A 14,042-nucleotide genomic window follows, 5' to 3' on the forward strand; every position below is an offset into this window, starting at 1 on the left:
GATGAAAAGCCAAGTGCCTCTTCCAGCAGGATTTGTAAAGGAAAGCTGCTGCTCCAGCCCCGCAGTGCCGAGCCCTGGCTGCAAGATCTCCCAGCACGTCCTGGGCCCAGTGTCCCCTTTGTATTGGTGAAGCTGGTACAGCCAATTTCCCCCCAGAAATCAATAGCAAGTGTTGTGTTTCCAGGCCAACATCAGCAGGGGAAAGCCCCGGCGAAGCCGGACTGGCAGTGATGCCCTTTGCAATTCAAACAACCTTCAGCACTTGGTTCACGGCTGAGCTGCTGCCCGGGCAGAGCCTTCAGACAAGTTCGTGCCCTCGGAAAGCCAACCTGCTAAGTGCCCTCTCCACTCCCAATCAACACTTCACAGCAACACCCAATCAACACTTCACAGCAACGAGAAGCGATTCTGCTCCCTGCCAAGCCCTGACAGCAGGGAAATGTGCTCTCACCCCGAGCCTTCAAAGCCTTCCTGCTTTGTGCAAAGATGTGACATTTGGAGCTCCGAATGACTTGAAACGAGAGGACTTGGAGTGCTGCAGCACAACTTCTCTGGATATAGAATTATGCTCAAATTCGAGAGAAACGCAAGATTTAATTCAAATACTTCAGCCTGCTTTCTCTGTGCGAGATGAGATCAGGATTTATAAATATCTATTACTACTACAGTGATGATCTGCAGCTATCAGAGGACATGGAGGGAAACCTGTGGTGTCCTAGGTCCCAGCTAGAGCTCTGAAAACCACCTGTGACCTCTAACAGCCAGGCTCCTGTCACAGAAAAGGCCATGCAGGTCACTCAGGGGTTAAAGAGCAGCTTAGCTGTGGTGAAGGGAAACTGCAGAATACACACAAAAAATTCAAATCAGCCAATGCAGAGGCAGGACCAGCCTTCCTGTCCCCAGGCAGCTGCCAGCAAATACTGAATTTGCACTCAAAACCTGTTTGAACCCAAGTATCATTATTACACAGCCCCTACTGTATTGTTGAAGCACAGAAATGAGATTTCTGGTTTGTCCAGGCTCCATAAGTAGTGGTAAAAATAAACCTAGTGCTGGTAAAGCCCAAGAACTTGGTTCACGTGGTTTCCATCCTTGCAAGGCTCTGTCAGAAACCCTCCTAGCTCAGACCCTTTGAAAGCAACATCTAATCAGAGCTGAAGGGGAGAACCTGGCCTGCACTATCACGTGGCATATTAATTATTATTAATATTACTAACCCCTCTGCAAGCTTCAGACAGAACTCTCCCTTCCCAGAACAGCTCTCCAGGGCCCTGGTAGTGCAATTGCTCTCCAGGGCTGAACTGTGCACAGATTATTTTTAATGCTTTGCTATTCAGACCCGTTGGGTTGCCTGGACTGGAACACTTGAGCAAGAGGCCACGCTCGTGGCTTTCCCTGTAGCTGCCCTGGCTGCAGTTTTAATTTGGGCAAGGAAAATAACAAGATGTTTTGTAACTGAAAAAAAAAAAAAAACCACCCAAGCAGAGTCCTGCTTGCAGCCTCACTTCCCAGGAGCTTGATCCTGTTGGGAGAAATGTTGGGAATGTCAGGACAAATCACTCACCTGGAGATGTTCCTTGGCCTCCCTGATTAGAGCATGGGAGGGGGTTACCCTGAGAGAAAGGATGAGCTGACTGAGAAGATAAAGGTTACAGGACATCAAGGTGGAACAAGGGTTTGAACTGCTATATATTCTTTTTTTTTAAGCCAGGAGAAGTGGTAACATGGACCTTTGCACAGAAGGTGCACAGCTGTCTGTGTGGAGCAGGTCAGGAAAAGCACTGGCTCCCACGTTAATTCTCTTAATCCTGTTATTTTCTCTTTAACCAGCTTAAACTCTTGCTGTGTGGGCAAGGATGAAGCCTCAGTTATTGCTGTGTACTTAAGAAAGGACAGCAGTTCGCTTTCTGGATATATGAATAATGTTTACCCACACTGGCATTTTACAGCTTCATTTTCTCCCTGCTCTGCTCAATAAACCCAGAGATTGCCCCATCACCTGGCTGTCATCTTCCCTGGGGGACACTGACTCCAGGGTCCTGCTACCCACAGCTTGTGTCTGTAGTTTTCCAGCACTGAATTCTGAAATACTCTACCTGTGAGACTTCAGCCACCTGGTCCTGACCTTTGCAGCCCATCACGTTTCCATCTGGAAGACTCTTTTATTCTACTCGTGCTGCTTATGCTTCTCTCTGATCCCTGATGGCTTCTCTCTTTCACCAGGCAGGAAGGGAATCGTTCTTTCCATGCCAATCCACCTTCCCTAAGCATCAGGAGTCACTTGGCACTAAAAGCACCCTGAGCCACAAAGCAGCCCTGAATCCTGTCATCTCACCCCATCTAAAACCACCCACAAATCATCCCCGGGAAACACTGGCCTCAAATTTCATTTTCAGTCTCCTGCCGAACCACTTGCAAACATATCCATGGATATGTGCACAGAGACTCCAGCTTTCCCCAGCAAACAAATCAAAGCATCAGGAGTGTATTCTGAGGAGAGCTGAGACAGCAGAGGCCAAGAACATCCTTTAATGCCCAGCACTAAAAACCCGGGGCTGAAACTCGATACTTGGGTGGGGAAAGGCAAAGTAGTTTGGATTATGCAAACGAGAACTTTTTCCCATAAGGTTTCACCTCCACAGCTGGACACAAAGACACCTGAGAGGCTTGAAGAGATTCAAACGACCACTTCCTTTATCAGCTTGTTTGCTTTGCTGACTCAGGGATTTGGCTGCTCAGGTATTGCCCCCACCTTCCTCAGACAAAAGCAGCCTCTGTGAAAGTTGTTCTGGAATTTGATCTCAGCACCTCTGAGAGCTCTGCAGAAAGGCTGGATGGTGGTTGGAGCACAGCCTCCAGGGGACTGCCCTCCATGAAATCCCGTGGGATTCCAGTCCCTTGGGCCTGCAGGAGCTCAGGGATCCCTTTCTGTCACTGTGCTCATGCTGTGCTCACCCTCAGCACCCCGTGGAGGGTCCTGCTGCTGCTACCAGGTGGCTTGAACTCTGTGAGCTGGAACTCGTCTGACTCTTCACTTACTGGTGATTCATTTTTACTCTTTCTTACTCGAGTCACATCCTTCCACTTTCTGACTGCTCTTTCCTAATCCTCCAGTCTTTTAAGAGCCCCTAGAGCAGAGACACACTGGTCTCTTCTGTGCCCTTTCCTTCCTTTGCACTCGGATGATTTCCTACAGTCTCTTCAGCACTACTTATTTCAGAAACTCAGAGATCTCTTGCACTCCTTTATCCCCAAAACAATCTTCTGAAAGCCATCCAAATGCATCTAAATTAAAAAATGAAACATGATGTACTTATGAAAAGAAGATTCTGAGCAAAATTTTCTTTGCTACCAGTGCAGGAGAATCAGTGAAACCACAGATATCTTAAAAACTCTCCTGGGGGTTCTGCTTCCCAGCAGACTGAGGAAGAATCTGTTTTCATAGACTCAGAGAGTCCCAGAATGGTTTGGGCTGGAAGGGATCTTAAATATCATCCAGTTCCAACGCCATGCCCTGTGCAGGGGCAGTTCCATTAGAGCAGGTTGCTCAGGGCCCTATTCAAACTGACCTTAACACTTCCAAGGATGGGAAGCATCTTGCATTTTGTGTTGTATGTAAGATAAGTGAAACACTACAGTGAACATCAGAAACAGAAAAAGATTTATTAGAAATATTACACGGATTTTTGCATCATACATTTTAATAATGTTAATATTTAAATATTAGCATGTCCAAATCCGGCAATGCCTAGTATGTACATTCTAATGTGCTCTTTGTATAAATTAGGTTACCATGTAACATCTGTACCCAAGAGGGAAAGCTAAAACTGTCAGAGGTGATTATCCCACGTGGCAAACTCAAGCCTGGACCAACAGTCAATAAAAACACTGTGTCCAGCACTGCCCAGAGGGACTTGGCACACGTGCAAGTCAAAAATGTAGAGACCATCAGCCGAGAAAAAGAGGTGAGCTGCAGCTCAGTGAGAAGCTGTTTCCACACCGCGCTGGTGAGTGAGTGTAGATGGCACCGGCGTTGGCACAAACCAACAGCTGAGCATAGTACAAGTTATTGCTGGGTTTAAAAATGCCTTAATGTGCTCCATGCCCTGAGTCTTTTTAGGCAATAGCCCTCTTCTGACAGGAAAATGCATCATCTCATCCCATACAGCCCCTGCCTGTGATCAGACGTGCAGGGCTCAGCTTTGCCAACCGCTGGCCCTGCCAGATCCTTCCCGCTGGAATAGCCGGTACCCCCAGCACGGCAGGATGAGGGAGGGATGAACAAACCAACAAGCCCAGGCTCATGAGGTCATTGCCAAGGAAGGGGGAAAAGCCAGGGAGGCAAAAAGGTAGATTTTGAAGGGTTGCAGGTCAGGAGCCAAACAAGGAAGAACCACCCGCTCTGCCTGCGAGCGCTCGCTCGGTCTGGCCAGAAAGCTCACACAGAACTGAGCACACAAACCAAGATAAACCACAGAGAAAACCTGTGAAAAACCAACTTCAGACCACAAAAAGAAAACTGCCAAAACTCCAAGGGGACGTGCACAAGCCAAAAATCCCTGTGCTTAGCACAGCTGCCTCGCTGCAGCACAGGAAGAACTGGGAAATCTTTGTCCCCTTTGCATTTCCGTGACTGTCACAGGCACAGGAAGGGGAACCCAGCAAAGGCAGCTGTGCTGTCACCCTTATCTTCTGAGATCCACCCCAGGCTGCACTCTGAGGAGTAATATTCCTTAAGCTGACAGTCCATATGGATTCTCTGACGTCCTTTGCTGTCCACAAAGGCCCAGGTGTGTCTGTCCCACGTTCCCTGCTCCTCACACGCTGGACTCTCACCCTACTCAGTCTCCCCATGTACTTTCTGAAACAGCTCTTCAGCCTTCCTAGAAAACCTTCTCAGAGGGCTGACTCTGGGCTGGCTCCTCCACACCTCTGTACCTTCCCAAGTCATGAAACAATCTGTACCTTCTACGTCTCACCCGAAATTCCAGGAGCCACTTTAATCTCCTTTCCTCTCTCTCTCCAGGCTACAGTACAACAATCACACGCTGCAATCAATATCCCTCCACGGGATGTCCCTGAAATCCCCATTCCAACCACCCCTCTCACGTGCTCATCCAAAATCAGCTGTTTGGTTTCCTGCAGTCCAACAGAGCTCCCAAGTACACACACAGGTGCCTACGAGTGAGGGTGTATTCAGGGAGACACGGGAAGAGATTCCATCTGCCTGCACCAGGGAAAGATCCATTACTCCTAAGAGGCAAAGACAGAAAGGATTGAGGCAGTTTAGGCAAACTTACTGCTCCAACAGTGTCCGTGCTGCTGAACACCATCCACATCGTTCCATCCCCTGTTCCGCTCCAGGACACCTTCAGAGGATTCTCAAAACTTCTATAAAGAACTCTCCATAGCTTACCCTTGACTAAACTCCCTAAAATTTAAAGGCAGCTCGAAGGTTTGCATTTCGAATTTGAGATGTCCGACAAAGGCCTGCAGACTCTGAAAATCAGGCCGGTCTGCAGCACCTTGTGTAGGACAAATTTAAATTCATATTGAAATTTTAAGGCAGCATGAAAAAAACCACAACAGTAATCTGTGAAAATGCAGGTCTAGAAACGTAATTTTGCAAAGTTCAAAGGGAAGAAAAATACGTAACATTGTAACAGAAAAATGATCTGGAAACCCATCTCTCAATCTCAAAGCATCAGCTTTTCAAAATGAGATGTTTTTCAGGTTTGAGGACTGAACAGCAACGTTGAACAAAAGGTGAAACTGAGCATCTTTTTCCCTGTTACAGCTCTGTGCTTTAACTCCTGGATAAGTAAAAAAATTTAAGAACATACCATTAGAATTGGGTAGAATTAGTGGTTGGTCTATGCTACTGGAGGGGCACAGAGAACAAACTGCAAAGAGACGACAGAAACTTTGCTTTGCACAAGTCATTTGGGGGAAAAGAAAAGCTTTTTAGATGCCATAAAATGGTCTGGAAGGTTGGAGTGAGCCTTGGGGACACAGCTCAGCGTCAGGACAGCGCTGGGAGCAAAGGATGCTGACACAGGGATAACACACATTCCGTGTGCACTGAGTCACACGGGACACGCTCCCAGTGACCACAGGGTTAAGATTATCCTTCTTCTTACATCAAGTGGAGCCCTCTGACTTTGAAATGTTTACCAGAGGCTGGGAATTAAAACAGTTTTTCTCATCCCTGCAAGTGCCCGATCCAAAGCCCACTGAGGAATATGGAATTTTCTGTGCTGAGTCCAGCACGGCTCTGAACTGCAGCCCGCTGGAGAGAATTGGGATCCCTGCCAAGGGACACCTCCAGGGAAAAGAGCTGCTGCATCCACGAGGCAGTGGAGCTCTGCAGTGTGACTGCCTGGCTAAATGAACTCTGCTTAGCAGAGTTCTCCTCTTCCACCTTATCCCACAGGAGGAGACCTGTATCTGGGAACACGGAGAGCAGCTCATCCCAGGTTCTCTACTCTGGGACGCCAGAGTGCGTGCTGAGAAATCCTGGAGAGTTAATTCCATCTGGAAAGCAGTCTCCTGCAAAGATCTAGCTCTGGCCAGCATTCACAACTGCTTTCTCACAGCATAGGATGACACCAAGCGTGCAAGGGCACCCTGAGTGCGTGCCACTGTCCTCTTCCATCACACGGGCTCTCAAAAGACTGGAATCAGACTTTCCCCCAGAATAAATGTCAGACTAAAACCAAGAGCAAGTGATGCTTTTCTCCTTCTGCAGAACAGGCACACATGTCCTTTCTGCTCAATGAACTCACTGGCCTTGGGCTCTGCCATCAATCCCTGTATCCAGCATTTTGCTGCGAGAAAACCAAAGTCTGAACTAGGTTGTTTACTAATTAAATAGTATTAAAAAATAAAATCAAACAACAAAGCACTGTAGGGAAACCAGAGGTTGAGATCAGCCACCTGCAAAGCCCCAGAAACCCCAAACCCAAGTTTCTTCTGTGAAATCTCATTTCTATTCCATGAGCCTTTTTTTCAGGAGTTAGGAGCAGTGAGTACCATTTTTTTTTGTAAGAGAGAAACAATCCCTTGCTCCCTAAGACTAATGCTCACAAAGCATCAGGTCTGGTCACAGGGTCAAACACAGTAACTAAACACCAACTTCCTCCTACCAGCACAGCCTGGAGCAGCCAGGCCAGCCTTCTGCCAGATCCTGCACAGGGATGCTCTCCCAGACCTGCTCCAGGAACAAATCAGGCAGCCTGTTTGATCCTGCCATCCTTGGAGACAAACAGGGAAAATTAACTTCACGAGGTGAAACAAGAGAAACAGTGTAATGGGACTGAACAGCACCTTTCAGACACTCTGCTAACAGTATTAGCGAGGTGGAAAGCTGCTCGCTGGCGCCTCGTGTCCCTCACACAGAGACGGCTTCCAGTTACATCCTTCGTAATTTGTGGAGCGAAGCTGCAACTTCCATTGGTACTAATATATCACTGTGTTCATTTATGGGGTAACATCACTTCCAAGCATGTGACACTGCCCTGTGGACTGTATTTTATTGGACAGGGCACAGGCTGTCTCTAGATTCATGACTCTGTGCAGCAATTACGTGTCTGTGCTAACTAGACAGGAGCAACACAGAAAAAAAGGAAGTTACTCCACTCAATCCACAAAAAATATGAACTACTGAGATGTCACTGTATTGCTCAGAGTCATCACCTGATTACTGGCACCTTCCAGGCTAAAGCTATTAAATTGCATTTGCAACATTCCTGTGATAACTGTGCCTGCACAGTCAGCTGGGAAACCGAGCTCTGGCTTCCCGGAGTAATCAAGTAACAAAGTTGTAGTAGTAAATCTGTTTTTCCTCAAAGAGATTACTTCTGTTTGAGCTGAAATGAAGTCCCTGCACCTAACAGGATCTTTTAGAGTTCTTTCACTAAGTGGTGATGGAACAGAGGGTCACAAATGGTCCTGCTGTTGTCCTGCTGATTACACCACGAGGAGCAAACTAGTGCAGTTATTGGGTGAGGTGTGTGAGCAGCTCAGGTTAAGGTTCTACACACTTAGTGCATCATGGTGTTCTAGAAAACATATGGGGGCAAGAAAACAACATGTATTTGGGATGAGTTAAGCATGTTTTGGCAAGAAGAGCATTTTTGTGAGCTTTTGCATTAATATTAATCTCCCAGCCTCCCTTGAGTGCCAGCACAGAACTTCACTTTTGTAGGTCTCCTGTCGAGGCAAACATTGTTAGCCCAAGGGAATCTCCACAAATACCCCACGTGTGTACTCAGAAATGCTTTGCAATTTCCACGTGGCAACAAAACTACAGATGAATTTGGCTTGTAAAGATGGACAACAGATATTTATTTGGTTGCAGTCCCAGACGTAATCGAAGTTACGGAAGAGCTTTCTTTCCAGCTAAGAGCTTCGGTTGGCTGTGGAAGAGGAGCAAGTGGGTTTTTAAAGTGATCGAGTGCATCTGTAGCATTCTTTGTTCTCTTCCCCACTTCTGTCCAGCTCTTGCTCTGCACCTCAGGTCTCAAAGTACTTGTAAATCTGGGCGACGTACTGCATCACGCTCTGCCAGTCCGGCCGGTCCGTGTACATCATCTCGCTGAGCTCCTGCACGGGACACACAGAGCAGGGCTCAGCCAAGCACCACCACGGTCCCCTGAGGAGCTGAGGCCACTGAACACTCCTCCTTCCACCCCAGAGCTCCGGAAAGACACACACATTGCAATCATCTACCGGCCAAGTGCAATTCTGAAACTCGTTAACGAACTAGTTAAACAGCCCCACACAGCCTACAGTCTGCAAAGATTCCTTCCATCTGCAAAGACCAATTCTCTGTATAACTTCACTTACAACTTCATTTATAACTTCATTTATAACTTCATTTAAGTTGCTGCTTCTTTGCACGCCTTTGCTTCTGTATTTAGCTCATGAACCCCATAATATTTTTCCCTTCGTATTGAACTTATCTCGCCCTTGTCATATTGTTGATTTTGGAAAAGGCTTTTTGAACAGTTTAAAAAGCAAATTATCTTTCTGTCTCTTCAAACACAAAAGCAAGAGGAAACAAAATGCTCTAACAGGCGAGTTTCTCCGTGAAAATACAAATAATCTGGAGTTGTCATCCCAGAGGAGGACATAATCAATACCCTCTTTTCAATACTAGATGACCTTCATAAGTTCCTTCAAATTATATTAATTCTGTGATTCTTCAAGTTCTTTCTGGAAATTTTCCTAACACTGTGAGCTTTCAGATGATGATGGTACAAGCCTTCCCCAGCACTATGTGAACACTTCCAGTGCAAGGTCACAGAGTGGCCACATGGCAACAAAGGCACTGGAACAGCACATGAAGCAAATCCTCCCTTGCTAAAAGAAGGTCACTCACCAGACTGGGTTTGATGCCCACACTTTCAGCAGCTTGAAATGCTAACAGCAGATTTCTCTTCTGTAAAAATAAAAGTTCAAAAAGGATTGACACCAAGGTATGATTCCTGAACCCTTCCTTGCAGCTGGGTAATCAGTTAGTTCAAATGAGCAGCTATGTTTGAAAACTGTAAACCACTCGATTCCACACTTGCACACAGACACTTTTTTGGATTAGTAAGGCACACTCACAAGTTCTTTGTCTTTGAATAGCTCATCTACTTTAGCCCAAGCTACATCCCTCTTTTTTTTACAAAAAGGTTCTTGTGAACTGATAATTTGGAAAAAAACCCCACTGAGCTTCTGTCTTTATTATGAGTGACAGGTTTCTGCAGAGGTGTTAACTAATGGAAGCCATTCCTCTATGTAGTATAATTCTTGTTTTAACAGGTGCTAACTGTCTGAGGTAAATCCAGATTCCTCCCCTTTGTGAGGATCCAGACTAGTGATCCAGCATGTGCAATGTGTGCTGCTACCTCAGGAGTCCAGCAATGCTTTAGCCTTCCAAAAGGGAAGCTGCCCACAGCACTCGCTGCATTCAGCCAGCCTCTCACTGGCTCTTTATCCAGCAGTCCCTGCTTTTCCTCTGGGAACTCACTGCTGGTTTCCTTCCCCTTTTCATCCATTCCATTCACTGTGAATCCTGCAAATGCTGTAGGAGCAGGCACAACACAACTTACCTTGTCCTGGCTGTTGAGCTCCTGGTAAGGAATATGTGCAGGCAAATAGGTGTGCAGGAGAGCACAGAAGGCCAGCCCATCACTCCAGCTGCTGCTGAAGTTGGTAATATCAATATTCTGTAAGACAAGACACAAACCATCCCTGAGCAGTGCTACACAACACACAAAAACCCTCCAAACTGTAGTTTTTACGCAGTCATGGAACAAAAGCCCCAGAGCTGAGACAGGAAAATCTGTAGTGACACTCCCACCACTGCCAGCTCCAAAAGGAGGGAGGTGAAAAAGAAACATTTGGCAAGAAATAGTCTTAGTACAGTTGCAAGTTTAAATGGTAAAAAAAACCCCATCACATCTTCCTTCCCCTTGTTGCTGGACAGTGGGACTGCTCTTTCCTGGGCACATAACTCACTACAAGGGTGCACAGAGGAAGCCCAGTTTCCCTGCTCGTGGCAGCTGAAGTCCACAACGTGCATTACAGTGATTACAGAAACAGAAAGTGGTATTTTAAAGTCAGCCCATCTGGAGAGAGAAGGCCTTTAAAACACAAAGGGGTCTGGGGGTACAGAGTGCACTCAAGGTTCCTCACAGGGACTCTCTCAAGAGGCACAGCTGCACTGAGAACAGGCTGGTGGCCCAGTCCTGCTCCTGTGAACAAGGTGACCTTTCCAATGCTCCTGTGGGCACTGACTGGCCATACCAACACAGGAAGGAATTCTCAGGGCTAAGTTTTGCTGCTGTAGCAGCAGCTGTGGTCCCAAACACCAGCTAAAAGCAAAGCAAGGACCTAAGTGATACAACTGCTGGAGTGGGGAGGCTCCAGGACACGGTGGAACCGTCCCGTCTCTCACCCCACGGCAGGTGTGGAGCCACCACCCCCCAATCATTCCCACCAGCCCCATCATCCTGTGTGCTGAACCTCAGTTCAGGCAACCTGCCACTTCACTTTTCCTTAGCTGGTTTGTGGTTTCTCTCAAGATTCCCCCAAAGGCAAGGCTTTCACTGCATCTCTCATACAATAGCTAATGCAGACACACGAAAACCCAGACAGGAATTATTTTAGCATGTGCTCTTTGCTTATGATGATTAGTTGTCCAACCTGGACTTTGTCCAGTCAGACAGGATTTCAAATTAGTAATAAATGTCCATAACCAAACATGACTCAAATTGAAGCAGTGCAGAGTATTTCAGGTCGGAATATCTGGCTGTAATAAATCTACAAACCTAAAGGGCTCGGGCAGCAGCCAACATCACCACACTGCACCAGCCACCACGCTGTGCTGGGCCCTACTAACATCTGTCAGTGGAGGTAAAAGGAAAATGAGGCACTGGCTGAACACCACCATAAGAAAAAAAATGATTTTGCTCTGAAAGCTTTGCCTGTTCCATAAAGTCACTCCGTGGAAGCCCAACTTCGTGTATATGGCATTGGCAGAAGTTGGATTACTCTGCTTTCTTGAAGCTTCAGACAAGTTCCTTTCTATTTATCAATCTGCAGTTAGTGGGAAAGGACTCACTGCCAAGTTACAGAAGTGTTTTTACTGAGGCCAGTATGTTTTATCAACAAATAGCCTATCATCAAATGCCAATATTCTCATTTTATACTGTATGATAGAAATGGAAAATGGAGGTCGTTCCTCCCCTCTGCCAAAGGCCATGGAAACAGGAACAAACAAAGCCTTAGCTGAGCAACAGGACTAGACAAAGAGGCAAGTCTTGTTTGTGTGGGAACATTATATCTATCCTTGTTTTCATGATGCCATTACGAGACACATGAGATCCCAAACTGCTCCTTCCTACAGTATTTCATTATCCCAACATCAGTTTGATAATTTTACTCCTCTTTGTAGTTTTAACTATAATTAAAAATGTTCTCCTCCTCCCATCTACCAATATCTACAGGTAAGAAGCACTAATGTCTACAACAATCAGGAGTTCAAAAACCCTCACATCCTCAACACCACTGTCCAGCCAGTCAGCTTCAGTAACTCTTGGATCCAAGTCTTACAAACAAGCAAAAGTTCAAGGATGGGGTTGTGCTGACCATATTTAAACCACAGATGAAATCTACTGCAAAAGTGGTATGCCATGACCAACAGAGAAAACCAACTCAAATCTGAATTTTTGTCCGAAATGCAAACCCAAAGCGAATGTTCAAAGATTCAGCTCAACTGTTCAGTTAACAGTGCACAAGCAAACACTTAGACACACTCAAAACCACTTAGTTTCACTTTTACCTCCAACAAGCATCAATGAAGTTTGGTTATTTTCCTCTAAACAAATGCATTTCCACTTCATACACGGTATAAACCCTTCTGTGGCATTTCATCTTGGCTTCTGTGTTAACTAGTTTTGAATTTGGGATATAAGGACATGGTAAATGGAAAGTGATCTGTGTTTTGCTACACTGCAGCTTTATTTGTAATACCTCCTCCATCACACCACACCAAGAGGAATTAAGTCAAAATAGAGACAACTCTGATTTCTCGGAAGATCTCTGGCTCCCCTGAAGCCATTTGGGAAAAAAAAAAAAAGGAAAACAATTTAGGGAATGAACACCTCGGAAACTATTCACTTCTCTTGATTGTTTTGGCAGCAGAACCCGTCTCAGTCTCTCTGCCCCACCTCTCTGCTCCTCAACACACAGCCCATGAGTATGTGGGAGATATTTGTGTTGATGCAGTTAATGCACAGTCCCAAAGTGCAGCATGGACAGCTTGGTGATTTCTGTGTTTACAGCACAACCCCCACCCCAAGGTCTGAAAAACCGCACGTGGCTCCTCAGGAGAACCCTGGAAGTTAACCTAGAAAGGATGGCACCATTTAGGAGGAAGATGCAGAACGAGCATAAGATCAAACTGAGCTTTAGCACAAAAATTTTGCCACCGCATCATCCCAGAACATCTTGCGGTCACTGGCACTCCAGTGTCTTCAGCACACCATCAGTGGATCCACACTGCTAAAGACACCTGCAGTGCCACTTGTCAGTGGAAACAGGTCATTCTCTTCAAATGGAAGCTCATCAGCAAGCTACTCCACATCCACTGGGAATATGAAGAGACCTGGGATCTGGAAGCATAGCTATCAAAGTACAGTTTGTCTCTAGGAACACTGAAGTACCTGACATTTAAAAAGCAAAATTAAAAAAAGTCCAGGCAATGTTATTGAGAGAGCAAATGTATAATCTATGACATCAGTGGCAGGCCAAGTCTAAAAGACACCAAACACCTGCAAGTGATTGACCTCAGCCCCCTGCCCTGGGAAGGGGACCTTGGCTTGCAGATAACAGAGACCTCTGAGAGCCACAGCAAAGACACACAGGGAAACCTGTGCGATCTGTTCTCACTAAAAACAACTTCTTGTTTATCTGAAAAAAACACCCCCCCATTAGGTTTCACGAGATTTTCGACTCCAAGCAAAAAGCAACAATGACATCACACGCTCTTCATTGCAGGCCGAGCACGTTAAAATACTGACAGAAGATATTCCCACTGTGCAGATGTTGCTGTGCCCACAGCAATGGCTCTCTGAGTCAGAATCTTCTCTCTAGGACCCAGAATTATCAATTATAGACATGAATCAGCTTGAAGATAGCCTGGAACTCTGTGGAAGGAAGCCTGTAATAAATACAACCTGAGCATCACTCCTCCCACCCTCTCCTCAGCACTGGACATACCCTCCTGCCTCTCCCAAGCCATGGGAATGGAATGGAACACCAGGAACATGCCAGAGTGGCTGATTATGGAGGTTCAGCCCATACAGAATACAAATTTACATACTGAAGACACAACAGGATAAAGTAAATACACTGAACAAGTCAAAGCCTTGTTTTTAACAGCAGCTCCCCCTTAAGAGGCTCAGCTTTCTGCTGCCCTTCCAGCTCATCCCTGCCCAGAGCCACATCTCCTCACAGGCCAAGTCCTGAACAGCTCAGTGTTTTCCACC

At 46.2% G+C, this 14,042-nt stretch overlaps 1 protein-coding gene across 3 annotated transcripts in view; it reads right to left on the minus strand.

Moving 5' to 3' along the window:
* Positions 1 to 8,316: 8,316 nt before the first annotated feature.
* Positions 8,317 to 14,042, minus strand: part of SPECC1 (sperm antigen with calponin homology and coiled-coil domains 1) — a 90,114-nt gene continuing 84,388 nt past the window's right edge. For all 3 annotated transcript variants that reach the window (XM_027891472.1, XM_027891471.1, XM_027891473.1), the window contains 3 exons: positions 10,101 to 10,217; positions 9,383 to 9,442; positions 8,317 to 8,604 (listed from right to left, as the gene is read on the minus strand). In XM_027891472.1, the coding sequence (XP_027747273.1) occupies positions 8,515 to 8,604; positions 9,383 to 9,442; positions 10,101 to 10,217 (267 nt within the window). In that variant the 3' untranslated portion in view covers positions 8,317 to 8,514. The remainder of the gene's footprint in view (positions 8,605 to 9,382; positions 9,443 to 10,100; positions 10,218 to 14,042) is intronic.

This window comes from Empidonax traillii, unplaced genomic scaffold (genome assembly GCF_003031625.1).
Source record: "Empidonax traillii isolate 1590-97213 ecotype Southwest subspecies unplaced genomic scaffold, ASM303162v1 scaffold322:size1131127, whole genome shotgun sequence".
In the NCBI taxonomy this organism is placed as follows: Eukaryota; Metazoa; Chordata; class Aves; order Passeriformes; family Tyrannidae; genus Empidonax; species Empidonax traillii.